The sequence below is a fragment of the Equus caballus genome, chromosome 7 (assembly GCF_041296265.1).
Source record: "Equus caballus isolate H_3958 breed thoroughbred chromosome 7, TB-T2T, whole genome shotgun sequence".
NCBI classification, from domain to species: domain Eukaryota; kingdom Metazoa; phylum Chordata; class Mammalia; order Perissodactyla; family Equidae; genus Equus; species Equus caballus.
In genome coordinates this window covers 80,709,668-80,733,283 of record NC_091690.1, presented here as the reverse complement: position 1 = coordinate 80,733,283, position 23,616 = coordinate 80,709,668, and the positions used below count along the sequence as shown (strand labels likewise).

Here is a 23,616-nt window from a genome sequence, read left to right as displayed (position 1 = left end):
GTTTGGTGGTTTCTATTATTTCGGGTTGACAAGAAATCTATACCTTACCCACATCATGATGGGAAAGCATCTCAGGGTTAAAGCAAAAGTAATTACCAAAACCTTGTTTTCATTTGAAATTATTTCAGTCATCTTTTTCTTGCATGCAGAAGACTTCCTTAGGTAGCTCAGTGGAGGGGTTCGGGGGGGCAGGCTCTGGAATAAACTGCCTCAGTTTAAACTAGGATTCCGCTACCTCCTCTCTCTGCCTTCTCAGTTCTTCATTCAGAGAATGAGAATAATAATGACAGCAACTCCTTGTATGTTTATTATGAGGATTAACAGTGCCTGCCTGACACGTAATAAGTATTCATAACCCTTATTAATCACTATTAGTATCCTTCTCTTGTTCTGCCCATAGCATCACCCTTCTCCAAGTTCTCTTGGCAAGAAAACGTGCAGCTGACAGGCCTTTCCTTCTCTTCTGGGAAGGACAGGCACTGCCCCATATCTTGGAGTCTGCCTTCCAAATGTCTCCATTTTCATTCTCATGACTAGCTTCAGCTCCTCCTTCTCCCTTAACTCCCAGGTCCCATCAGTCACCACGCCCAGTCAGGACTTCCTGTGCACCCTCACTGCCATCTCTCTGTGAAGTCTTCCCACCCTGGCCATCATTTGTTCCTTTATGTAGTATACATATTTCCTTGCAGTAACTATCCTGCTATCTTTGCACGAATTACACACCTATCTCTGTCTTCAAGACACTATAAGGTCCTTGAAGATAGGGACCAGACTTATATTCTTATATTCATCCTATATTCCTAGCATCCTTCAAAAAGCCTCAAATCAGGGAGGTGTCAGTAAATATCTGGTGTTGTTATCTTCCTATCCAATCCTGTCACCTTGTGTCTGGGTCACTGTTAATAGTCTCCTCCCTGGCCCTCCTGGGCTCTCTTCTCAACTGGCTCTATTCCCACTCTGATATTCTTCAGTAAAGCATTTCATGTCCCTTTGATGAGGACTTTAGGCTGGTTACTCTTAAAACTGCAGATGAGAAGCAGGCTCCGAGGACTGGAATTTTGCTTGCCCTTTTGAGAGACATTTGCATTTGTGAAGGAAGGGGGGATGACCTTGTAGGGACCTGAAATTGGCCACCCCAGGATACGTCTCTTTGGCATCGGGATTGTTTTGGGCTGATTGCTTTTGATAAACTGGGACAGGGAGGGAGGCTCTGGGGAATGGAACTTGCCCTTGTTGGGACACATTTACATTTGTAAGGTAAATCTATCTGTAAAAGGTGCCTCCCTCTCTGTACCAGGAAGAAGAAGAGAGATGACCTTGTCCCTAGAAACTCTTAATGGGGAAGGCAAGAACTTAAGTTGGTTGCTGTCTGGCAATCTCATGTAACTGATTTAGGGTGGTGGCTTCTGACCTTTACTTAATCCAATTTGATTCTTGTCTAAAAGTCATGGGATCACCCAAGGACCAGACCCCACCTGCACTGATACCATTTTAACTTTTTTTCATGTTCTTTCCTTTGTCTTGTAAAGAAATGACTCACATACCCATGCCTTATAAAAATTAGCCCTAACCCTCAACTCGGGGCAGCAGCAGCGGCTCTGCCTGCCCATGGGTCCTGTCCCCATGCCAGCGGGGGCAGCAGAAGTGGCAGCAGCAGCGGCTCTGCCTGCCCATGGGTCCTGTCCCCATGCCAGCGGGGGCAGCAGAAGTGGCAGCAGCAGCGGCTCTGCCTGCCCATGGGCCCTATCCCCATGCTATTCCACACTATTCTCTAAATAAAAGAGCACTACTGCCAGATCTTGAGAGTCCAAGAAATCTTTCTTTCGACTCCTCGGCTCACCGACCCCACATCACCTTCGTTTCTCAAACCCCATGACTTCCCCTTTTGACTACCAGACTATTTATGTTTATCCGCTTGGTTTTCAAAGCTCCAACCAATCTGGCCCCTTCCCAAATATCCACACCTTGATTTTCCCATGACACCCCATTTCCCCCAAAAAGGAAAGTCACAGTCTTGCTGGTGCATCCTTCTCTCTTAGCTCTTGCTTCTTACTTAGACTGGATGGAATATTCTCCTTTTTCCATTCACCACCTGTCTTATTCAGGAATCCTTCTCTTATTTCCAGAGACTTCACTGGCCTTTGTTGGACTCTAACTGCATCTTTGTGCACCGCATAACTCAGCCTTTAGGGCAAGAGTCATTCTCCTGACTACAAAGTTATGGTTTGCGAGGGCAGTCATCAGTTAGGATGCTTTTGGTTGCAACTAACAGAAAAAGTCCAACCCAAATTGGTATAATCAATACAGGGAATTTATTGGTTCACATAATGAATCTTCTAACAGCAGCACTGCCTTTTGTCACCAAGAACCTGTTTTCTTTAGGTCTATCCTCTCCATCTTTCTCTGGGAATAGCTTTAGCGTCCCAAAAAGTCTGTCAGATATCTTACTTATCTACAGGAAGAAAGAGAAAGTCTATAATCCAGAATCCCCAACAAAAGTCTTGAGATTCATTCTGATTGGAGAGTCTCAGGAACATGCCCATCCCTGTGGCCAGGGGATGGAATATGCCTATCGATGCCCATTCCTCCCCTGGAGCTGGGGGTACAGTCAGCCTCTCTTAACCACATGGATCCACACACAGAAACAGGAATTGGTGGAAGAGGGGGAATGGAAGTGGGAGAGACACCCACAAATGTCCCTACCTACACTTTTGGTATTCTCCACTGCACACAGTGCCAGGCACACAACTGTTACTATCCAAGGTGGTGGTGATGGGGGGTCGTCTGCCCATTGCAAGACATGCCAATAGACAGGAGGCAAGGTGATAGGAGAGAAAGGGTTTTTTATTATAGCTTGCTAGCAAGAGGGAAGATGGTTGACTAATGTCTGAAAGAACCATCTACTTTTGTAGAACAAAGACTACAGGCCAGTTAAATATGGGGCTGGTCTCCAGGTGGGGGAGGTTGCTGATCTCTGGGTGGGGCAGACATCTGGTCTTAGTTCCTGATAGTCCTTTGTTTTACTAGATATGCATCAGAGACTGGAGCAAGGCCCTTGTACACTGATCTTTCAGTCATCACTGATGATGGCTATCAGCATAGGCTCTCTGCCCCGGGGTCATCACATTCCCAAGGAACTCAAAAGAACAAAGTTATCAACTTATAGCAGCTAGGAGGGGCCACAAAATCTACAGAGCATGTCTGGGCTAGTTCATCAGAGGTCATTCAAAGTTACAATATGGTTTCTTTTCCACAATATGGCTTCCTGTATGTCAACCTCGTGTAGAGCCGATTTCACAACTGGTGCACAATGATTGTCAGATGCCTCAAAATACCAGCCTTATGAATGAGAGCCGAATCTAGGCTTCTGTTTCTTTGGTCACCATTTTCCACTCCCACCATCCCATGTGGTCACCACACCTCTGCTTCTCAGCAGAGTCCTGTCTGTTACAGACAAACATGCCCACGCTTTTGGTTCTTTTGTTTTAAACTATGGACAAATTCTATCTTAAGAGTCCCTAGGCCAGCCAGCGGCTCCCCCTACTCCAGCCTCCTGTCTGCACAGAGTGGAGCAGATCAATAGCCCTGAGTCTCTGTAGGGTCAGCTCCCTCCCTCACAGGACTCTCTTGGGATCCCTGAGGGTGTCCCACCAGGACTGACTCTTCCAGCAGCGGGAAGCCTGAGCTTTTGGGAATTGAGGCTGCAAGTGATCTTTCTCTCCAATACTCCCTGTCCCCCTCTTCAAAGAGAAAGATGAAAAATAACCCCCTACCCCCGCCCACGCTCACGCCTCCCAAGGTCCCCTGTCACCCCTCTGCATTGCTCAGTACACTCTCTTGGCCCACTGCGTTCCTGCTGGCTGGCATCCATGGCAACCTGCTAGGCAACCAGGAGTCAGTTGGGCTGAGGCCCTGAGCCCCAACTGTCAGAAGGGCCGAGGCTGAGGTGGAGGAGTTTGGGGCTGTGAGTAAGTGCCCTTGGGGTCAGACCTGTGGGCTCGGGCAGGGGCAGACCCTAACAGGACTCTGGTGGGCTGGGCTAGTGGAGTGTGATCTTGGGCGCGGGGTGGCAGCTGCCGCCTCTGAAGGGTCACAGAGGCCGGGGCTCTGGGATCTCAGCTGGGCCTGGGGCCATCGTTAGTGCCGGAGGTGCCTGGGTTAGGAGGAGAGTCTGGGGCTTGGGTTAGGGGTCAGTTTGTCATCAGGGTTAGGATTTGTGGAGGGAAGAATAGTCCTTCCCCCGGGAATCCCTACAACTGGGGAGGAGGGAGGAGGCAGGAACTAACGTAAACGGAGCTACTTGTGTGCCAGGTGCTTTCCATATATCGTCTCCCGAGCGGTAACCCAGGAGCGGAGGCGAAGAGATCTCGCAGGCGGCCGGCTGTGAGGATTGACAGCTGGCTTTCTGGAAAATCGCAGCCCCGGCTCCTTCGACCCCTCCCCCATTTCCTGAGCCGAGGGGCCCGGGCGGCCGTGGAGCGGGGGCCGGGAGGCGCGGACCCGGAGCCGGGCGCCCTCTGCCGGGCGCGGGCTGCCGCTCGGGTACCGGCGGCGCTCGTTCTCAGGTGCTTTCCCCGAAGACCATGGAGTCCTCCGCGGGGCCTGGGATGCCTCTGCCCAAATACTGCAGCGTCGCCCCGACCCTGAGGGCCCCTGCCTGGGCAGGCGCGGCTCCCCGCTGGGACCTCTCCTTCGCCTGCCCCTTCGCCCTCCAAGCGCCCTGGCTCCCCGGGCACAGCGCCCTCACCAGGTACTGGCTCTGCCCCTCTGCGGCAGCGGTGTGCCCCGGCCTTTTCCTCTCTGTTCTTGGCGCTAGATGGCGTACCACGAGGGAGACAACTGGCTGCCTAGGAAGGCCGAAAGGGTCCTTTACTGTGTGGGCTGTGATTTGCTCGGGGTATTATATTATCCCTGTCTAAACTGTACTCCCGGGAACCTCAAGGGTTGACCTGGCTTTCGTGCCCCCTTGCAGCAGAGTGGGGATGTCAGAGTTGGCATGTGTGAGAGAAGGCAGGCAAGCATCACGTTATAAAGTTTCTAGCTCATTTTACCACCACCTATGAGACTTGCCCAGGCACCATGTGAGAAGTTAGTGTTCCTGCAACCAACAGCCAGGTGAGGTCTCCAGGCCCCTCCTCTCGTTCCCTCAGTTATCCTGGCTTCTCCTGAATAGTACCCTCAGTCAGCTGTCCACAGGGTGCACACCAGAAGGGGAAGGAACCTCAGCCTAGAAGCACATGCAAGTTAAGTCTCCGGGATTCCTGTCCAGGCTACTCAATTCAGTCTGCCCAGGTTAGGGATACGCTGGCTTGAACCCTTAATCGCCCCCTTTCTTGATTCACCTGTGTGGACTAGCTCCTTCAAAGGCAGAGTTAAGCATCCCTGTATGCAGGCTTGCCCACAAAGTAAATAGCTTCCCGAGAAACCCAAACCCTAACTCAATATTTCTCCCTGGGGCTTGGCCCTGTCTGCAAAATTTCCCAGAACCAGCTTCTCCATTTTTCTGTCTCACAGCCCCTTAGTCAGCTTCTCTGTGCTTCCCCTGCTCACACACTTCCTTCTCCTTTCTGACCCCACAGTGCCAAGCAACCTTACAATTTTGCTCGTTGGCCTTACCATCCGAGCCTCCACACATCATCTGGGAATCCCACACACCGCCGTAGGATTTACCTTCCGGTCCCCTTTCTTGGTCTGCTGTCTAGTCTTGGAGCCAGTGTTAACTTCACTATATCAAGGCTAATCACATTTTGATTACCTTGAAACAATTCCCAATCCTCAAACGATGGTTTCCTTCACTGTCCTCTCCTTCTCCCGTTCCAATAGTTTACCTCATCTCACCAGAAGTCATCGATTGCCACTTTTTCCATGGATTTCTGTTCCACGTAGCCCTGTATGTCCTACACCCACCATGGTGCGGCTCAGATTTAACAGTGAAATGTGTTTCTTGATATTCTTAGGGCTTGGTCTTCTCCATTCCCTAATTCCGTTTGCTTTTCCCCAGTTATGCAGCTTATCCCCCATGTCTCCATGTTGCTGACCCAGCATGGCAGGGGCTTGGCTGGCTGGGAAGAGTTGGAGATGCTGCTGACACATGGGTCCTGGCAAGAAGGGAACCAGACGGCTTTTATTACCGGGCTCAGATCAAGGCTGCTCCAGAGGCAAGTCCCTAACTCCCCACATCTCCCAGGCATGCTCCTGTGGGTGGCCCTGTCATACCTGATGGGCCTCAGCTGTGTGCGCCCTGCCTGGCAGTGCAGTTTCTTGGATAAGCACAGATCTTCCATGGCCACTTTGCAGAAGTGAAAATGTAATGTCAGTGAGTGTATTGGGTTGCTTGGGCTGTGTAACAAAGTCCACAAACTGAGCAGCTTAAATAACAGAAATTTATTGTCTCTCACTTCTGGAGACTGGAAGTCCAGGTATTGGCCGGGCTGGTTTTTCCGCGGGCTGTGAGGAAGAATCTGTTCCATGGGCCTTTCCTAACTTCTGGTGGTTTGCTGGCCATCTTTGGTGTTCCTTGGCTTGTGGAAGCATCACTCTGATCTCTGCCTCATCTTCATGTGGTGTTCTCGCTGTGTGCATGTCTGTGTTCAAATTTCCCCTTTTTGTCAAAGATTTTATTTTTCCTTTTTCTCCCCAAGGCCCCCCGGTACATAGTTGTGTATTTTTAGTTGTGGGTCCTTCTAGTTGTGGCATGTGGGATGCCTCCTCAGCATGGCTTGATGAGCGGTGCCATGTCCGTGCCCAGGATTCGAATTGGCGAAACCCTGGGCCGCCAAAGCATAGCGCGCGAACTTAACCACTTGGCCACAGGGCCGGCACAAATCTCCCCTTTTTATAAGGACAATACTCGTTGGATTAGGAGCCCACCCTACTCAGCCATACTCAGTATGACTTTGTCTTAACTAATTGTATCTGCAACCGTACTCCCAAATAAGGTCACAATCTGAGGTATTAGGGGCCAGGACTCCACCATATGAATTTTGGGGGGATACAATTGAACCCATAACAGTGAAGAAAATGTACAGTAAAAGTACTTTGTTCGGTGTGTTGAATTAATGGGCACCAGCCTATGGAAAGAAGAGCAAAACGTGTTTGTCCACATGCACTCCTGTGTGCCCACATGCCCAGAAGCATGGTCCCCCTCACGCTGGGAGCCAGGCGGCAGCTTTATTTCAGTGGCTGCTTACTTCTTTGGGATTTTTCTCTTCTTTTCAGAGTCCGACTTTGTGAATGTGGATCCACGAGGGAGGGAAGACTAATGTGAATTCTAAAGAGACATGAATTATAGAATTTCCAATCAAAAGTCATTTTGTCATTTTCAAGTAACTAATATGTGAATTCAAATGAAATATTAGCAGAGTTTTGCTCAAATATAGGTTCTGTCTAGTGATCTGATAAAAGTAATTTGTAACCAGACTTTCTCTCTCTTCAAAATCATGCTGAGTTCTCAAAACAGCTTATATTTTACTTAGCGTAAGTACCTCTCCCGCCCTCTCTTTTACGCTGCTCATTTACTTAGCCAAACCATTCCTCACTGATGCAACGGCAGTGCAGAGGGCTGCCCGACCAGCCACAGCAACTCCTGGCCCATGTGGGCCTGTGGATGAACACACTGTCCCTAGTTGGTCTTGGACACAAGGACAATACTTCTTGGAAGTGCTGAGAGGAGGGGGAGTGCACTGGGGAAAGATCTAGAAGACCCAGGTTACTCCTGGCCAAAAATATAGATAGGAGAAAAGGAAGAGAAGAGGAAGAGAAAGGCAGGAAGTGATAAATGAGAGTGGCCAATGGCAAGAAGAGGTGGAGGGGAGAGCATCTGTACTACAGCCTGCCTGTCTGCCATAAACAGTGCTCAGCAGCACCTGTCCCTGTCCCTTCTCTAGATGGCCCTCCCGTTGGTGAGGAAGACGCTGGGCCTGGTTCTAGGGCATTACAGGGAACTGTGTGCTCCCTGTCGTACCTCCTAGTGCCAGATCTTATTCTGAGTGTTTTCTTGCCCACAGCTGGAGAGGCAGGGGGCCCTGCTTGTGGAATTTGAGGCTCCCCTTGTCACAGGCCCGAAGCTGCCAGCCCAGCAGCAGAGCGTGGTCTTAGAAGATGATGTTATTCAGTTCTCGCCGTCCATGGAATACTCACTGCAACCTGGGGACAAGGTGCTGGCACCCTGGGAGCCAGACCGACAGCGGTATGGCCCTGGCACTGTTCTCTTGGGCTTGGAGGCAAGAGACCCCAAGAGAGGTAAGGGGAGCTGCTCTTTCTCTCCCCCAGAAGGAGCCAGGCTGGTGATCAGGCCAGGGGAGAGAGCAAAGGGCTAAAGTCTTTATAGCTTAAGGGTGTTAGAGGCATTAAAAAAAATCCTTACCCCTGCACTTGCAGCTTAATCCTGGGGGTGGCAACAGATACACAGATCATATCTTTCAGATTATAAAATATTTTTTATCAGGGCAAATGGCCTAAATCTGCCATGTCTTGTTTTTTTTTTTTGAGGAAGATTAGCCCTGAGCTAACTACTGCCAGTCCTTCTCTTTTTTGCTGAGGAAGCCTGGCCCTGAGCTAACATCCATGCCCATCTTCCTCTACTTTATACGTGGGACGCCTACCACAGCATAGCTTTTGCTAAGTGGTGCCGTGTCCGCACCCCGGATCTGGGCTGGCGAACCCCGGGCCGCCGAGAAGCGGAATGTGCGAACTTAACCACTGCGCCACTGGGCCGGCCTCCTAAATCTACCATGTCTGTATTGGTTAGCTAACCTATGGTGTGGGGGGGTTATCCTAAGGTCACACCAGTACTCATGACCCCTCCCCTGCCAAGCTGTCCAGGCACTGGAACAGTCTTGTTGTGCAGGGCTGGCCAGTCAGCATCATTTTAATTCAGAGAATGACAGAAGGAGGCTTCTCTTTCCCTTCCTCAACCTGAGGATGCATTTTAGTTTTGACATGAAAACTGAGACAGGGAGGCACGTGCAAGTACACCAGGAAGCGGTGGTAAATATGGAGCAGGTGAGGGAATGTTCCTGGCAGGCTCTCCTGGGAGAGGTGCGCATGAGCAGGCAGGCAGGCAGGCAGAGCAAAGGGGCTCAACTGAGGTTTTGCTTTTTGGGTTAAGAGAACCCTTATGCCATGCTATAGGAGAGATAATTATAACAAAATGTTGCTCTTTTCTGTTATGTAGCATCAAAAGAAGAAGAAATTACAGTTCACTTCTGGAATGGCAAGATAGCCCCAGTGCCTCTAGGTGGGGTCAGGTGGGTGCCCCCAGCTGTCTGGAAGAAGGCTGTGGAGAGGCTGCACAAGCCTTTCACCAGGGAGCACCCCAGTCCCCTCCTCTGGGCCCCTTGCTGCCCTCTGCTAGGGCCGGTCACTGGATATGTCTCCAACGGGCTTCCTCTGGGCACTCCGTTCCTGTGCCCTCCCTGCCACCCCTACGCCTGCTGCCAGCTGCTGTGCCAGGGCCGCCTCTGCTGCTGCCCCTTGGTTGGACCCACCTGGTGGCCTCTCACCAGGACCTCAGGGGTCACAGCCACAGAACGTCCAGAGGCAGAGCTGAAGCCCACAGCACAGCTTTTGCCCCTAGAGGGTCCTAAAGAGGAGGAAGTAGCAGTGCAAGCTCCTATGGCTGTTCCTTCCTCCTCCTCCTCTTCTGAAGAAGAGGATTTGGAGAATGATCTGGAGATGGGCCTCCCCCAGAGGCTGATGGTGGACAGCACAGTCAACACAGACCCCATCCTTCTGGAGAAGTCTCCGAGGAGGCAGAGCGGCCTCTGCCAGCCTGATTGGAGGTACTGGAGGAGAAATGGGCCTGAGCCGCACCCTGGGAAGCCAGGTATTCCTTCTTCTAAGGCAGGGCTGAGGCCGCTGCTCCTTCCCTCTCACATGTCTCTTAGGAATCTGATGCACACGTCCACTGTGCTGGGATTGGCAGTAACACTTATGAGTGTGGTCATGTTGAAGGGGAGGCTGTGATAAGAAGGAAATGGTAGGTTTCCATTTAAGCAATAAAGCCCAGCAAGAAAGGACGGGCTGATCTTTGTGCTAAGGTTTGCATTCTCATTTAACAATTGTCTACAATTGTCTTCTTTCTTCACTAGTCTCCACTGGCAGGGCACTGCCACTGTCTGTTCTGCTCCCCACCTTTTTTCTCGGAAGCCCTAATTTTCCTCTAGATGAATAGTCAAAATGCCTCCAGGTGTTGATTAGAGTCTTCAATGCCCCAAGGAGCACAGAAACTGGTCTTTAAAATTGGTCATCGGGCCCTCCTGTCCAGGTGGGCCCGTCAGTAAGTTAGTGGGAAGAACCAGCGCACTGCACTGTGCTGCTCATCCTTTACAACTAAGGGGGAGGCCGTGTTACTGTCGCTGGCAATCTGCAGCCGTCCCTAAACTTCTTTACCTTAGAGTGGTGGAGGTTCCTGGGCTTCTGTAAAATAGGTCACTCCTATTTCAAGTGGGAGGCGTTGGCAGAAGCCACTTGGAAACAGCTGTTTCTACTAGATATGCCCACCCAACAAGCGATAATATGAAGAAAATGGTGCCGAAATCTAAGAGTTCTCCATAGCTTCCACTGCCTCCTGCTTCAGGACAGACTGGACAAAGAAAAGCTGTACCTATCCAAAAGAGAGCAACTGAGACGGCACCAGGCCCAGCCTCAGGGAGAGGAAGGCCAGTGGGGTAACTAGAGGGGCCATGGTGGTCAGACCTGCCCCAGGTACCCAGCCTGCCTTCCCACTGCTGTGGCTTGCTGCATAGCATTTATCTAGACTCGTTCCAAACCTGATCCAGTCCAAATTTCCTTGGCCTTAAGCCTGCGCTGTGCTTATCTCCATTGTCCAGCCACCTACATTTAACATTCAGTCTCTCTCCCCATCACCGTATTTAAACAGATCCACTCTAAAGGTTTTTTCCCCCCAAAATAAATTTTTTTTAATAATTTTTTTTTTTTAAAGATTGGCACCTGAGCTAACAACTGTTGTCAATCTTCTTTTTTTTGCTTTATCTCCCCAAACCCCCCCCGTACATAGTTGTATATCTTAGTTGCAGGTCCTTCTAGTTGTGGGATGTGGGACGCCGCCTCAATGTGGCCTGATGAGCGGTGCCATGTCTGCGCCCAGGATCCGAACCCTGGGCTGCCGCAGCGGAGCGTGTGAACTTAACCACTCGGCCACAGAGCTGGCCCCCAAAATAAATTCTAATAATTGGCTTCAGACACTTGGTCTGGCTCTCCTTTAGGTACTGGATCATTTGTTATGCTCCATGCAAAGGCTGATTTTTGGAGCTAAACCCCAAGAATCAATGGACCTGCCCTCTGCCAGGTCCCAATTCCGTGCCCAAAGCTATGGAGAAAATGCCTGAGATGGGGTGTGGGGAAAGGGGCCACCCCCAGCCCTTGTCATAGATGGGGTATTGAGTGCCATCAGTGAGGGTGAAGTGCATAAAACCACGTGTGTGCCAGGGCTGGAAACCACAGCAAACACCAGAGCTTTCCTTACCCCGCTCCAGATTTTGTGTCCTTTTAGGGAAACGTGCTGCTCTGCTTCTCCTAACTGTGCTTGATAGCCATCAAGTACCGACACTTGACCGTCTTCTCAGGCTCTGCCTCTTAGGAGTTAGGCTCTTGGGTGGGTCCCTGTGCCCTCCACACTTTGTTACTTTAGTTACAGGCAGTGAGGTCACTGTATGATCCTAACCTAATGATCCTGGATCCTGAAGAACCAGTTTGCTGGCTGCCGGCAGTCACGTTGCCCTCCTCCCTTGCTTAGGACTGAAACAGGATTCAATCTGTAGTTTTAAAAGTCAGGGAGGGGATGGATTCTTTCGAAGTGTTCCTTCCTTTTTTATGTTACTGCCCTATTCCTCAGGAAGTCGCATCTCCCATTATTTTTGTTTTGCCCCATTCAACCTCTTAAAACTTGTGTTCCCATCATGTTACTATCTCTTCTTTGTGATCAGTGTGATTTATAAGCTCCTTCGACTGGTGGTGGTTGCTTACCTTTGCTTCCCCTACTGGCTGTTTTGAAAAACGTGTCTGATAACTTCTCCCACTCAATTCCAAATCTGGTTATCAGATATAACCTTTTCCAAAAGCACCATGGCCAGAAATGACTAACAAACTTTATTTCTCTTTAAAGACAGAGAACAATGCTTGGAGCTTACAGATAGTTAATAAAGTCTGTGATCCTTCATGCAGTTCTACTTAAGTCATCACAACTCATCTCATCAAAATGCTGGCATATTTAACATAACTGAATTTTGCTGTTTAGGAACAAGAGGTGGCAACATCCAGAAAGAAAAGGGCAACAAACCACAGCAACAAACTACAGTGGTGGGGAGCACCAAGGAGCTGGTCCTGGAAGCAACCGACATGAAGCCACTGCAGGTCCTGCCAAAAGCTGAACGCAGAAAACTGAGCCAGGTACGACATATCAGAGGGACCAGAATTCCCCTTAGTCTAAAAGCCCTGAGGATCTAGGTAAAACAGAGTGGCTGGAGGGGCTCTGTAAGGGCTCCTTAGATGGTTCTTTGACCTTTTGGGGTCACACCCCTTTTGAGGATGATAAAACCCATGGACCCTATTCCCAGGAAAAGGTACATACCCGCAATTTTGCATACAATTTCAGAGGTTTACAGAAATCATGAAGTTCATCATAGGCTTCTTGGGGAGGCGGGGGGTGCAAGGATCCCCGTTTAAATGACCCTCTACCCTGGTGATGGGGATGGGTCTGCTTTACTAGGCCCTCTGTCCGTGGGAGTCTTCCTCACTAGGAATGCTAATGTAACTCTCCTTGGGGCTGGCCCCATGGCCGAGTGGTTAAGTTTGTGCGCTCTGCTGCAGGCGGCCCAGTGTTTCATTGGTTCGAATCCTGGGCGTGGACATGGCACTGCTCATCAAACCAGGCTGAGGCAGTGTCCCACATGCCACAACTAGAAGGACCCACAATGAAGAATATACAACTATGTACCGGGGGGCTTTGGGGAGGAAAAGGAAAAAATAAAATCTTTAAAAATAATACTAATAATATAGCTCTCCTTATCATATAAAATACTGGCATTTTTCCTGAAGAAAGACCTGTTATGTTCAAAGGAGATGAATCACCAGGCACCTAAACTGAGAGATGCAGCAAGACTGTTGGTGGAGTAGCTTAAAGAAGTTTAGGACACATCAGCGACTCTTTAAAATCAGTGATTTTTGATCCTTAAAATTATAGTCGGCATAAGACTCTCAGTATTTTTTTCTCTTACAGGAAGCTAAAGAGTAGTGGTGGTAGATACCTGAGGAAGAGTTACAAAGTGGCCGACAAAACCTTCGACGGAAGGAGGTAGAGTACGGGCTATAGATGATAGTTGAATAAGCAGCAGCATCTTCACCCCATTGACTTCCCTGCAGATGAGTGGCAGCAGGGAGCACAGGAGTGTGGCGGCCCTGGCCAGGGCTCCCTGCCAGGGGCCTGGTGAGATCTGCTTGGGGATGCCTCTTCCACAGAAGCTGCAGGGCTGGTCGGCCTGCTTTGGACAAATGTGTCCCCAGCCTCTCTGCCATCTTTTCATAAAGCCTACAGTTGTACATGAGCGACGTTTGGTTTCACCTCTTAATACCAATAAAAAGGAATTCTCTTTATTTCCAAATAGCTCCCTTTATTATCATAATTAACCTTTACTTGGAAAGCAAGCAATAAAAACTATCCAGACAGCATCATTACATTATTACCTTCAGGCAAAAGAGGGTGGAGGGACTTCTATACTTTCAAGTTAAAATAGGCACTTAAAGAGATGAACTCCAGGTCCCAGGAAGGCTCACCCTCTACAGTCGGTACCAAAAGCAGGATTAACGTGTAAATATTAAGAGAATAATATAGTGGCTTTATTCTTCTTGCTACTTAAAAAAAAGGTGATATGATGACTGTGATGGTCAACATCACATGGGGAAGACCAAGTCCACACTTTGTCCTGAATCAACTGCTACCACATGAGTCTTCCTGGTTAAGTCATTTGCACCCACAGTGACGGAATAGGTCCCCGGATATACTTCTATGTAGAGGTCCTTAGGGATGTTCTCTGCCTAGAAGGAAAAGCGGCTATTAGCAGGTTAGATTTTATATCCTAGTGCTGTCAGGACACCTCCACCAGGCTGCCTTTGTGAGCCAGAGGTGAGACGGAATGAAGCACTAATGTAGGAGGCGGAGGTCCTGCTTGAAAGCTCAGCTTGGCCACATAATAGGACTGTCGTTTAGGTAAGTCTCCATCTCGCCTTATGCTTGTTTCCTTATTTCTAAAACTGATAATACCTACCTCACAAAAAAGCATGTAGGTGAAAACGCTCTGTAAATGCTAAAGCATTACAGGAACATGAAAGGTCACAAAAGGACCATTCTAGTTGGAGTAGAAAGATAAGGATTAGGTAGAGGGAAGGGCTAATGACCATTGTTTTGGGGTTCAAAAGCAGACAATGGCACTCGTCAGCACAGATTACCAGCAATGGCAAGGCACAGTGGAACAATGAGAATCATTCTTTTGAACTGTGCTCTGCTAAATTATTAGGAAGATGAAACATTTCTTTTCTCCCAAAGATGAGAAGACTACGAGCAGATTTCATTTTGTCATGCTGCGAGTCAGCTGGTTGGCAAAAGCCTTCCCTTGGAGGACTGGTTCTCCTATAGTGCAAAACACTGGCAACTGGAGTGAATAGAAAGATTTATGTTTATAGCTGAGCGGAACACAAAACATCCTCCAAGGACAGACTTCATGCATGGCTGGAGAGTGGGTCGTGGCAGGTGTGCAGGCACAGGAGTGCAAATGGCAAAAGAGCCAAGTCTCAAACCACAGCTGGAATACGACTACATGCTTACTCAATGCTCAGAAGGAGCACAGGCAGACGTCGTCATTTCTACCACCATACCCAGAGGGAAAAACCAAACCACCGGCCAGCAAATTCCACTGGGAGGAATAAATGATAATATTTACACTTTTATGAAACTTCTTCCCCTTTCACCTTGCATATAGATTTGAAGCCAATTTTTTCCAAAGCTGCTTTATGCCCAGTTACTGCAAAATTGGAGGTCTAATATCATTTAACTGACATGAATGCATATGACAATGCCACAACTATTTATTGGTCATCAACTATGTAAGTAAGTATGTAAGTAAACAAACATAGGTTTCAGAAAATACAGCTACATCAGAATTGCAGAAAGCCAAGGAGGCTTCATTTGTCTGCATAAAAGGAAACACCAGAGGTAAGACTGGCATCTGTGATTCCAACACTGTGAACATCAGGAAGATTAGTGTGACCAAAATCCAGCACGTGTTGGAGGCATCTAAGCCTAACAACTTCTATTTGTACTAGAAGTAGAATATTCTTAGTTGTTATTAATTCTAGTATACTCTGAATCCTGGCTAGTAGCACATTACGTACAAACAAAAATTAAGCAAACTATCGCAGCAACATGCTGGAGTTCCTTTCCTCAGAATTCCAGCCCTTCCAAGTTCCAAAAGATTCCCTGGGTTCATGAATTAAAGAGTACTTTATCATAAGGATGAAAAACTCATCACTATGTTTTTACAGAGAAACATTGGTGGAAAATGGGAACAAATCCCTTCAAATGTTTTGGAACCCGATCTAACCAAATGTATGTTTCAGAACTCCAGTGATGGTTTTCACTCTGTAAGCAGGAGGGTCAGGCCCCCCTGCTGCTGGAACAGACGATGGAATTCCAGCAGGACTCAGTGCCAGCCCAGCTGAGCTGTAGGAACTGAGATGTGAATACTTCACATTCTTTCCAACCACAACCATGAGTTCAGACACAAAGAGTGTCCCTGAAGCTTCAAGTGAAGGAAGGATACCAAGAAAACATAATTTAACACTGAGCCAAAATGGCGTACTCTCCTCCCAAGGGTAAAAACATCTCAACTTCAAAATACTACAGATCCAGTACCTAAAACCCTATAACAACCAGGTCGACTGGTTCACGGAACTGCAGTGGTGGTTAAGCCCAATTTACTTGACGTTCTGTACTCACAGACTGTGTTGCCTCTAGAGCACACTCTGACACTTGATAGATGCCTCCAAGACCAGGGGAGGTGGCTTTTCTCTGAAGAGACAAATAGAAACATTGATCAGTGCCCGAGCTTTCAGTTCTGGATTGTAAAGACCAATTTCCTCCTACCTTATCAGGAACTAACAATTGTTCTGTCAGTTTTTTCTCAGTTGTCACCTAAGTTATTAAGACTTTCAGTGGATTCTGTGAGGTATTTTTAGTCAGATGTTTACCATGATTACTGTTTATCCTTACATGGGCTTTGGAGTCAGATAGACCTGAGTTTGCATCCTCTCTCTGCTGTTTGCTGAGAGGGACAGATGAATTTCTCTGAGCCTTGGTTTCCTAGTCTATAACAATGGGACACCAGACTGCAGGGAAGATTCAAAGTGCAAATGTGACTGACACTTCACAGGCTCTCAGGAAACAGAATTCTCTTCTGTGCTTCTCCCAGGAGTCGGGGTACTAGAAGGGAACAGGCTGAACCGATAGAGTCAATTTCCCTCAGAGGCATGAATTTACACTTACCGGAAGGAATGGGAGGGATAGGAATGACTCTTGCCCACACATAACCCCCTTAGGGTCAGGCGCACTTAAGAGAGCCCTAGGCCAGGCCAGAAATGGGAACCAGGACTCGGGCTCTGGTGTTGCTCCTCATATCCCAGGCCAGGAAAACAGAAGGGACTTCCAGCGTGGGTCCAGCCCTCGCTCTGGTATCCCTGTGGCCACTCTCCCATCCTCTGCCTAAACCCACAGGCTAGAGAAGTCAGGAGTCCAACTTGTGGATTACACTCTGGACTTAAGTTTGCTGTCTTTGAATACAACCAGGGGAGTTTAAAAATAAAAACAAAAACAAAGAAATCTCTCAAAAATAACAACAAAGGACTCCTGTTGAACCAGTTCAATGAGTAGCATCTCTGGCTTCCCCAGAATGACATGTGGCAAAAGACTGGTAAGTTTGTAGTGAGAGGCCTGTAATTGTTATCTTTAGAAAGAGTATTTTGTTAAAAGAGACCCCCTCTTTTTAAAAATTACCAAAAACATGTTATTACTACCTTAGAGTAAAATATGTGATTATGAAAAATCTCTTTCCTATCTCCAGATGTACAAGAGGATATTTGAAGCTTTTCTTTTTAAAGTCACTAATTTAATTAATTTATTTATTTTTGTGAGGAAGATTGGCCCTGAGCTAACATCTGTTGCCAATCTGCCTCTTTTGTTTGAGAAAGATTGCCGCTGAGCTAACATCTGTGCCAATCTTCCTCTATTTTGTATGTGGGACGCCGCCTCACATGGCTTGATGAGCGGTGTGTAGGTCTGTGCCTGGGATCTGAACCTGCAATCCTCAGGCTGCAGAAGCAGAGCACACGAACTTAATCACTATACCACCGGGCCAGCCCCAAAGCTCTTTTCTTTTAGCCTGCCCAAGAATCCTGTGGCCGAGGATTGGAGATTCAACCGAAGATCTTACAGTGGTATCTATCTTATATTTTGGACAAACTCTTATTTCATGTTCATTACTGTAAGTTCTTCAAGGCTGGGAGCTGATACATGTCCACTGAGCACTGTAATGCTGAGTCACGCAGGCATCCAGTAACACAAATCCAGCAGGAGCTCCTCAATATAGGGTCTTCCACCTTGGAAGGCTGAGGGCACAGCACAAGACAGTTGAGGATACACACCTGGCCATTCAGCTCCGACTTCCCTCTGTGATAACGATAGACATGGGTTGCCCCTCCTTCCTCTGGCACAGATGAATAATATTTCTAGAGAAGTAATGTGAAAGATGTTGAGTAGCCAAATAATCTGGTCAAATTTTCAAAAAATTCCCTGTTACTTGGGCAAAGTGTGGTTAAGAAGGGAGGTAAGAGAGTGAACATAAGCTATCTGTCCTCTTGACAGGCCTCTGAGTCACATAAATCTTTGCCCATGTAAAGTGGCTGCCGAGAAGGAAACTGCATTTGGCATTACTTTGCTGCCATCTGCTGCCTCTGTAGGGCAAGAACTCTGGCCAACTAAAGCTGGGCAGGACCACGCTTTCTGCCAGGTTAAATAATTTTCAAATACACATGTCCTTTTGTCTCCTCTCATGACAAACAAGAGCTCCATGTTTATTGTCTAAGTCTCAGACAAGGGCAAAGCAAGAGAGAACTGCGTCTCCTTGAGACTTAGAAATACAACAGGAAGTGTAACATAAACCCAATAGCTATGCAGAGACCTCTCCCGCCCCTCCTCCGTTCTCCCCATGCAGAGGAGGGGTGGGGAAGGTCTCCAATTTAAGGAGAATAATCCAAAGGATCAGAAAGCAGTTACATTTTTCTTGTCTGCTTCCTTCCTCCCCCTCGAAGTTAACCTTAGACTTGCCCTTGATTATGACTAATGATGAAGACATCACACGCCTGCTTGTTTTGAACACAGCGTGGGGACAATGTTTAAGGCATGAGATGGAAAGAATAAGAAGCTGGGGAAGGAAAGCACTTCAGGACATGGATCTAACGATGTATTTTAGAGGCTGCTTCAAAATTTTGAAGGCAAACTCAGAAGGCTGTTCTTCACTCTATCTTTAGAAAGCCAAGGGATTCTGAGCCTCCATTCCATGGTGGAGACTTGAACTGAAGCATGAACTGAAAACCAAAATGAAGAATACCAATTTGCTAAACCTCAAACCAAAGACAAATATTACTGCTTTTACTGCCCATGAACCAAAGTGTTTAAGTTGATCACTTAACAGTAGAGCCGAAGTTATGGATTTTTCTAAAACCATCTAACAGAACAAGAACATAAAAATATTCTCTGAACCATATCTCACTGGTTGGAATCCTGTTCTGGGATTCACAGGGATTTTATAAAAGATGTAGAAAGATTAGAGATTTTTTTGAAATCTTAATATATGAAATTGAAAAGTAGGATGGAAACAAGTTATTCTCTTCCTTCTCCCTTATAGACCAGCAACCTTACAACCACATAAAAATCACAAAATGTTAAGGCTGGAAGAGACAATAGAGTTTGCTGTAATTCCTAGAAGACAGAACACCTTCCTTGAATGTGGGCTGGCCTGCCTTCAACATTCCCTTCAAGTACTTAAAGATGATCTGAGTGTATGGTTTTGAGAAGAGGGTCCTTAAAACCTTGTTGACGCATTTCATTGAATGGTACCAAAAATCTCACATAAGTCCTTCATGTTACAGTTTATAGCAATTTTCTGGGGTTCATCTCTCAGTGGAAACCAAAGAAACAGACTGTGAAGACTGGAAAGGACTTTAGAGATCTTCATTTTACGATGGGAAAGGTAAGGCCAAGAGAAACCAACCGGCCTAAGGCATTACAGCCAATAAGTGGCAGAACATGGGCCTGATTCCTGGGAGGCTGCTCCTGCCATTGAGCCACACCACCTCCAGTGACGTGCTGCATCTGTCCCACATAACCACCTTTGTGGCCAACAAGTGATATGGACCCACAAGGACATACATACTTAAAAACTACATTACCAGGGACTTGAAACGGGGGTTAAGATATAACGTAGGGATTTTGTTCTACTTTTTCTTTCAATATGTTTTGAAAACAGAGAGGCTCAGTTCCAGCTTCGAGGGACTCTACTAGTTTTGTTTACACTTTAGTTCAGTTCAAAGTTTTAAAAAACCCCAATATTTGAACCTGATTGCTTTGGAATTTAGCAAATAAGTTTTTTTCTTCTCCCACTAGTCTGAAAACAGTAGTGAAGGCAGAGACCTTTTCTGGCTTGTTCACTACTGTATCCTCAATAATACCTACAGAGTTAGGCATGCGATAAATATTTGTTGAATGAATTCTAACTTGGATTTATCAGCTGGTTTAAATTCTTGCCTGAGTGCAACCTGGCCAGGAAGGCAGGGCAGGGCAAACAGGCCGTCTCCAGCTTCTCCCTGCATTCCACAGAGATCCACTTGGTGATCATCTGCAGGCCGAGGAGGGGCATGGCTTTGGCTTACACACACTTACCCCGCACTGACTTGATGTATAGTCCATGAATTCAGCCATTGTTCTGAAGGAAGCACTGAGGGTTGGGTGTCTTTCTTCTCTCTATTTGAATAAACGGCAAGTCACAGGTGAGATCTGGTATTCCCTACTGGAGAATGAAGTCATTTTGGGAACAGCTTCCTTTTTACTTTTCGAAAGGCCTCTGCAAGTTTCTTTCAGTAAGAAGGATCTTACTGAGGAAAGAATTCCGACTCTAAAAGGAATACAGAGACATACAACTTATCCAGGACAGAGACAGGTTTGCAGGCTTTCCTCTAGCATGAGATGGTAACATGTAAGAATTTTTTTAAAAAGTAACCCACCAGGGCCAAGCACTCCCAGTATCCTAAAGCCACCCAATAAGAATCTGTCAAAGGTCAAGAGTTTTCAAAGGGCTTTTCCGTTCACTGCCCTGATACTTTAGAGCTTCCGCCAAGGACAGGGTCCCTGAGATGCTTCTGTGTGGCGTGCCCTGCTCCCCGACAGGCCACCGCTGAGCGAATGAATGGGCTGCTCCCCCAGCACAGGGCCCTCACCTCCCCCGGGAGAAGGCGCCAGGGGCCGACTGCGGGCCGACTTTCTTGGTAGGGCCGCTCCCGGGAAATGACCCCCACGCTGCCTTTGGGAAGCTCCAGCGAACGCCAGTCCACCGCCCTCCTCTTGGCCCGCTCCAGCACCTCCTGACCCAGCCTAGCCGAGCGCTGCAGGGAACGTCGGTCCACCCCGTTCAGCGCCGCGGCCGCCAAACAGGTCTCCATGTCTCCCTGCGCGGGCACATACACAGACACCGGCAGGTCAGCGGGCCGCCGCGACCCCGCCCCAGCTTGGGGTCGGAGCCGGGGCCTCGACCTCCCCGGTGACCACCGCCGCCGGCTCTGTCCCCAACGCGCTCCAGGCGCCGGGTCAGGGGCGAGGCGGCGAGCGCCGACCCCCTCACTTCTGTCTCCCCCCGCCCTCCGTAGTGGGCCCTCACCCGTCCCGCCCCTCAAGGCGCATGCGCTCAGCGCTCTGTCGGAGAGGGAGGGCTGGGCCTGGAGTGCCCGGCGCCGGCACCGCAGGCCATTGGTGGAGGGCGGGGGAATGGGCGGGGCGCGCGGCCGCACCGGACACGCCTTCTGCGTCTGGGCCGCGGCCCCTCCGCACAGGTTGCCGGACTAACTGCCGGAGTGCAGGGCGGGGGGCGGGGCTGTCGGTGCGCGGGTCGTAGGTGTCGGAGAGGAGGTGACTGCTGGGACCGCCAGCCCGCGCTGTCGGGGGAGCCCTTGGGCCCGGACCTGGCTCTTAGAGGTCGTCTCGGCCGCTTAACGGGACGAACCTGGTGCAGTCAGGTGGTCTCCTGTTGGGCTAAGAAATTATGGGGAGTGAGCCACGTGCCTCCAGGCGCCTCTTTCTGCCTGGTCGGTATTTTGGCATGCTGCTACTCTAAAACCTCTTTGAGGACAGGCCAAACGGTGCGGCTGTCAAGGTGGCGTTGGCAGAAGGGAGTCCGTCTGGCCCCAGGCTGTTGGCGGTGGGACGCGCGGCCTGCACCAGGAGGCAGGTGTTTCTGGGCCACAGAGTCAGAGGGGGCCTGAGTTGTCTGCAGGGTCTCCTGAAATCCCCTCGGGGCAGCTTCCTCGCCCTCCACTGCGAAGTACGGAGTCACACGTTTTTGGAGGCCTCTTCTCTGGGGGTTTGAAGTCCCCTTTCCAGAAAAGTTGCAGCCCATTTAAGGAACTGTGCCCCATTTTCTTCCACTCCACTCCACCTGGTTATTTGATGGGAGGTGGAGCCCAAGGTCTCCCTGCGCATTAGTGACTGCTGTGCCACTCTGCGCGCAGCATAGCACTGATGCTCAGGAGGGTCCCCTTTAAGGGTCACAATGCTGAGCTAGTCTCCTCAGCAGATGGTTTGATGCGCACTTCTGAGCTACCAGGTGTGTATGAGGATAACACCACAACCTCCATCTGCGCTTTCCCTGGTTTCCTGCTTTCCTCTCGCCGAAAGAAATTGAAAGTCTTAATTACCCTTGGGATAGTTTTCATTGTAGGAGTATTCTAAAACTTTTCCTTCAATGAGTGTTTATCCAGTGCCTCCTTCAGAACGAAGTGGTTTACATGCACAGGGTCCCAAATATCCAGTGTGGAGAGCTGAGTTTGAATTCCCTGCTCTGCCACTTTTTTGCTGCGTGATTCTGGGCAAACAAATTACTTAACTCGTTGAGCCTCGCTTTTCCTCATCTCTTCACTCAGGGATACTAGTACTACCAGCCTCCCCAGACTGAGCTTCTTGAGGACAGGAACCATATCTGTCTTGTTTACTGAGTTTAAGGTGCATCTAGTGTTCTATCTCTCACAGAAGGGCCTAAAAATAGCGATTGAACGGTGAATTGGATGGCTCTAAGATTTTGAGAGAGAATTCCTGTAAAATGCATAGCACAATGCCTTGCAAAGAATAAGTGTTCCATAGATTAGGTACATTATTATGTGCCAGGCGCTGTCCTAGGAGTTGCAGAGAATAGAAAGTGGATCAGACTGAAGGAGAATAAAAGGAAATGATGCACATAACATCTGTAATGCTAGGAACAAAATATTAAGATTTTGTCTGTAAGCTGTTTGCCATAAGATTGATACCAGATAAAGTTCTATGAAGCTTAGAGGAGAAAGATATTGTTCAGTTGGGGAGATCAAGAAAGGCTTTGTAGAGAAAGCAGCATTTGAGCTAGGCCTCAAAGGATGTAGGAATTAATGAGAGAAAGAGTAGTTAAGATACCTGTTAACTCATAATGAGTGTGGTTGAGGGGGAGAGAGAATTTGTTCTTTTATTATTTATGGATTTCAAGATCCTGGCTCCATAACTTTTAGCAGTGTCTGTGTAATCATGAGCAGATTACTTAACCCATTCTATAGCTCAGTTTTGTCTTCTATAAAATGAGAATAATAATAATAGTACATTCCTCATAGGGTTGTTGTGAGGATCAAGTAAGTTAATATATGTAGAGTGCTTTGAATAGTACTTGCACATGGTAAATGCTCAGTAAATATTAACTATTATTATTGTCTTAATAGACTTCAGCCTTGCCTGCTAATATGTCCTCACTTAGCCAATACTCCAGCCTAGGATTCTATTACTTCCCCCACCGCCAATTCCATTCCAGTCGAAGTGTTACTTTCCTTTTGTCAGGTCAACTTTTTGAAATCTTCGTCTGCTATTCCCAGGTGCAGCCTGTTTCCATGGCTTTTTTTTTCAATATTGGGGTACTTATCCCAATCTGATTTAAATTATATGTGGTTGTGGTTCCTTCTCTCCCAACAGTTTATGAACTCTTTGAAGGTGGAAACTGTTGCTTCTTTGTCCCTATATATCCAGTGCCTATTAAGCAGTAGGTATTCAATAGACATTTGTTGAATTTACTGATTTAATTTTTAATTTAAATAGATCCCTATTAGGCAAGGTAAGGTTGGCTTCTTTAAAAAAATCTATCCACATACACTTTACTGAATGTAATGAATATTCAATTGTAACTAATCTTCCTAGAATTTAACATTTAGAAATACATGGGAAGGAAGATACTTGGAATGAAACTGAAGCCTAAAGACTAAGATGAAATT

The 23,616-nt window shown here is 48.0% G+C and overlaps 3 protein-coding genes, 1 long non-coding RNA gene and 1 other non-coding gene across 27 annotated transcripts in view; 3 read left to right on the top strand and 2 right to left on the bottom strand.

Annotated features, from left to right (window-relative positions):
* Nucleotides 1-3,855: 3,855 nt before the first annotated feature.
* C7H11orf16 (chromosome 7 C11orf16 homolog) lies at nucleotides 3,856-13,622 on the top strand. 4 transcript variants are annotated; one of them, XM_070274744.1, is made up of 7 exons: nucleotides 3,856-3,968; nucleotides 4,312-4,750; nucleotides 6,002-6,158; nucleotides 8,007-8,241; nucleotides 9,176-9,782; nucleotides 12,260-12,411; nucleotides 13,241-13,622. In XM_070274744.1, exons 2-6 carry the CDS (start codon nucleotides 4,584-4,586, stop codon nucleotides 12,390-12,392), a joined length of 1,299 nt encoding a protein of 432 aa, XP_070130845.1. In that variant the 5' UTR covers nucleotides 3,856-3,968; nucleotides 4,312-4,583; the 3' UTR covers nucleotides 12,393-12,411; nucleotides 13,241-13,622. The 4 variants fall into 4 exon arrangements, with proteins under 4 accessions (XP_070130845.1, XP_070130843.1, XP_070130842.1 ...); XM_070274742.1 differs by having other exon boundaries at nucleotides 9,176-9,826; XM_070274743.1 differs by having other exon boundaries at nucleotides 3,898-3,964; nucleotides 9,176-9,826.
* MIR9001 (microRNA mir-9001) lies at nucleotides 4,332-4,456 on the top strand. Its single transcript, NR_128011.1, has one exon. It is a non-coding gene; the product is annotated as a microRNA mir-9001 (primary transcript).
* LOC138925207 (uncharacterized) lies at nucleotides 7,201-11,628 on the bottom strand. Its single transcript, XR_011441114.1, has 2 exons — nucleotides 11,489-11,628; nucleotides 7,201-7,270 (listed from the first exon to the last, which is right to left on the bottom strand). It is a non-coding gene; the product is annotated as an uncharacterized lncRNA (long non-coding RNA).
* AKIP1 (A-kinase interacting protein 1) lies at nucleotides 13,611-21,093 on the bottom strand. Of its 3 annotated transcripts, XM_005612152.4 has the most exons (6): nucleotides 21,000-21,093; nucleotides 20,563-20,790; nucleotides 20,009-20,089; nucleotides 17,713-17,796; nucleotides 16,013-16,084; nucleotides 13,611-14,055 (listed from the first exon to the last, which is right to left on the bottom strand). In XM_005612152.4, the coding sequence occupies exons 2-6, from the start codon at nucleotides 20,782-20,784 to the stop codon at nucleotides 13,912-13,914; spliced, it is 603 nt and encodes a 200-aa protein (XP_005612209.1). In that variant the 5' UTR covers nucleotides 20,785-20,790; nucleotides 21,000-21,093; the 3' UTR covers nucleotides 13,611-13,911. The 3 variants fall into 3 exon arrangements, with proteins under 3 accessions (XP_005612209.1, XP_005612208.1, XP_023501775.1); XM_005612151.4 differs by having other exon boundaries at nucleotides 20,563-21,053; XM_023646007.2 differs by having other exon boundaries at nucleotides 20,704-21,012.
* The window catches only part of DENND2B (DENN domain containing 2B), a 176,808-nt gene continuing 174,228 nt past the window's right edge, over nucleotides 21,037-23,616 (top strand). For 5 of the 18 annotated variants that reach the window (XM_070274705.1, XM_070274702.1, XM_070274695.1 and 2 more), the window contains exon 1: nucleotides 21,037-21,562. The gene's annotated coding sequence lies outside the window, so the exon portion shown is untranslated. Of the gene's footprint in view, nucleotides 21,942-23,616 lie in introns of all 18 variants that reach the window. The other 13 variants (XM_070274707.1, XM_070274724.1, XM_070274690.1 and 10 more) reach the window with 8 other exon arrangements.

Bases quoted from the DNA above. Each gene is read 5' to 3' on its own strand.
- AKIP1 (XM_005612152.4), bottom strand. From the start codon at position 20,784: ATGGAGACCTGTTTGGCGGCCGCGGCGCTGAACGGGGTGGACCGACGT. The intron at 20,090-20,562 runs GTGAGGGCCCTG...TTATTCAAATAG, and splicing joins GGCGCCTTCTCCCGGGGGAG to AGAGAAGAAAGACACCCAAC. The intron at 17,797-20,008 runs GTAAGTGTGTGT...TTACTTCTCTAG, and splicing joins ATACATCAAGTCAGTGCGGG to AAATATTATTCATCTGTGCC.
- C7H11orf16 (XM_070274741.1), top strand. From the start codon at position 4,584: ATGGAGTCCTCCGCGGGGCCTGGGATGCCTCTGCCCAAATACTGCAGC. The intron at 4,751-6,001 runs GTACTGGCTCTG...GCTTTTCCCCAG, and splicing joins GGGCACAGCGCCCTCACCAG to TTATGCAGCTTATCCCCCAT. The intron at 6,159-8,006 runs GCAAGTCCCTAA...TCTTGCCCACAG, and splicing joins AGATCAAGGCTGCTCCAGAG to CTGGAGAGGCAGGGGGCCCT.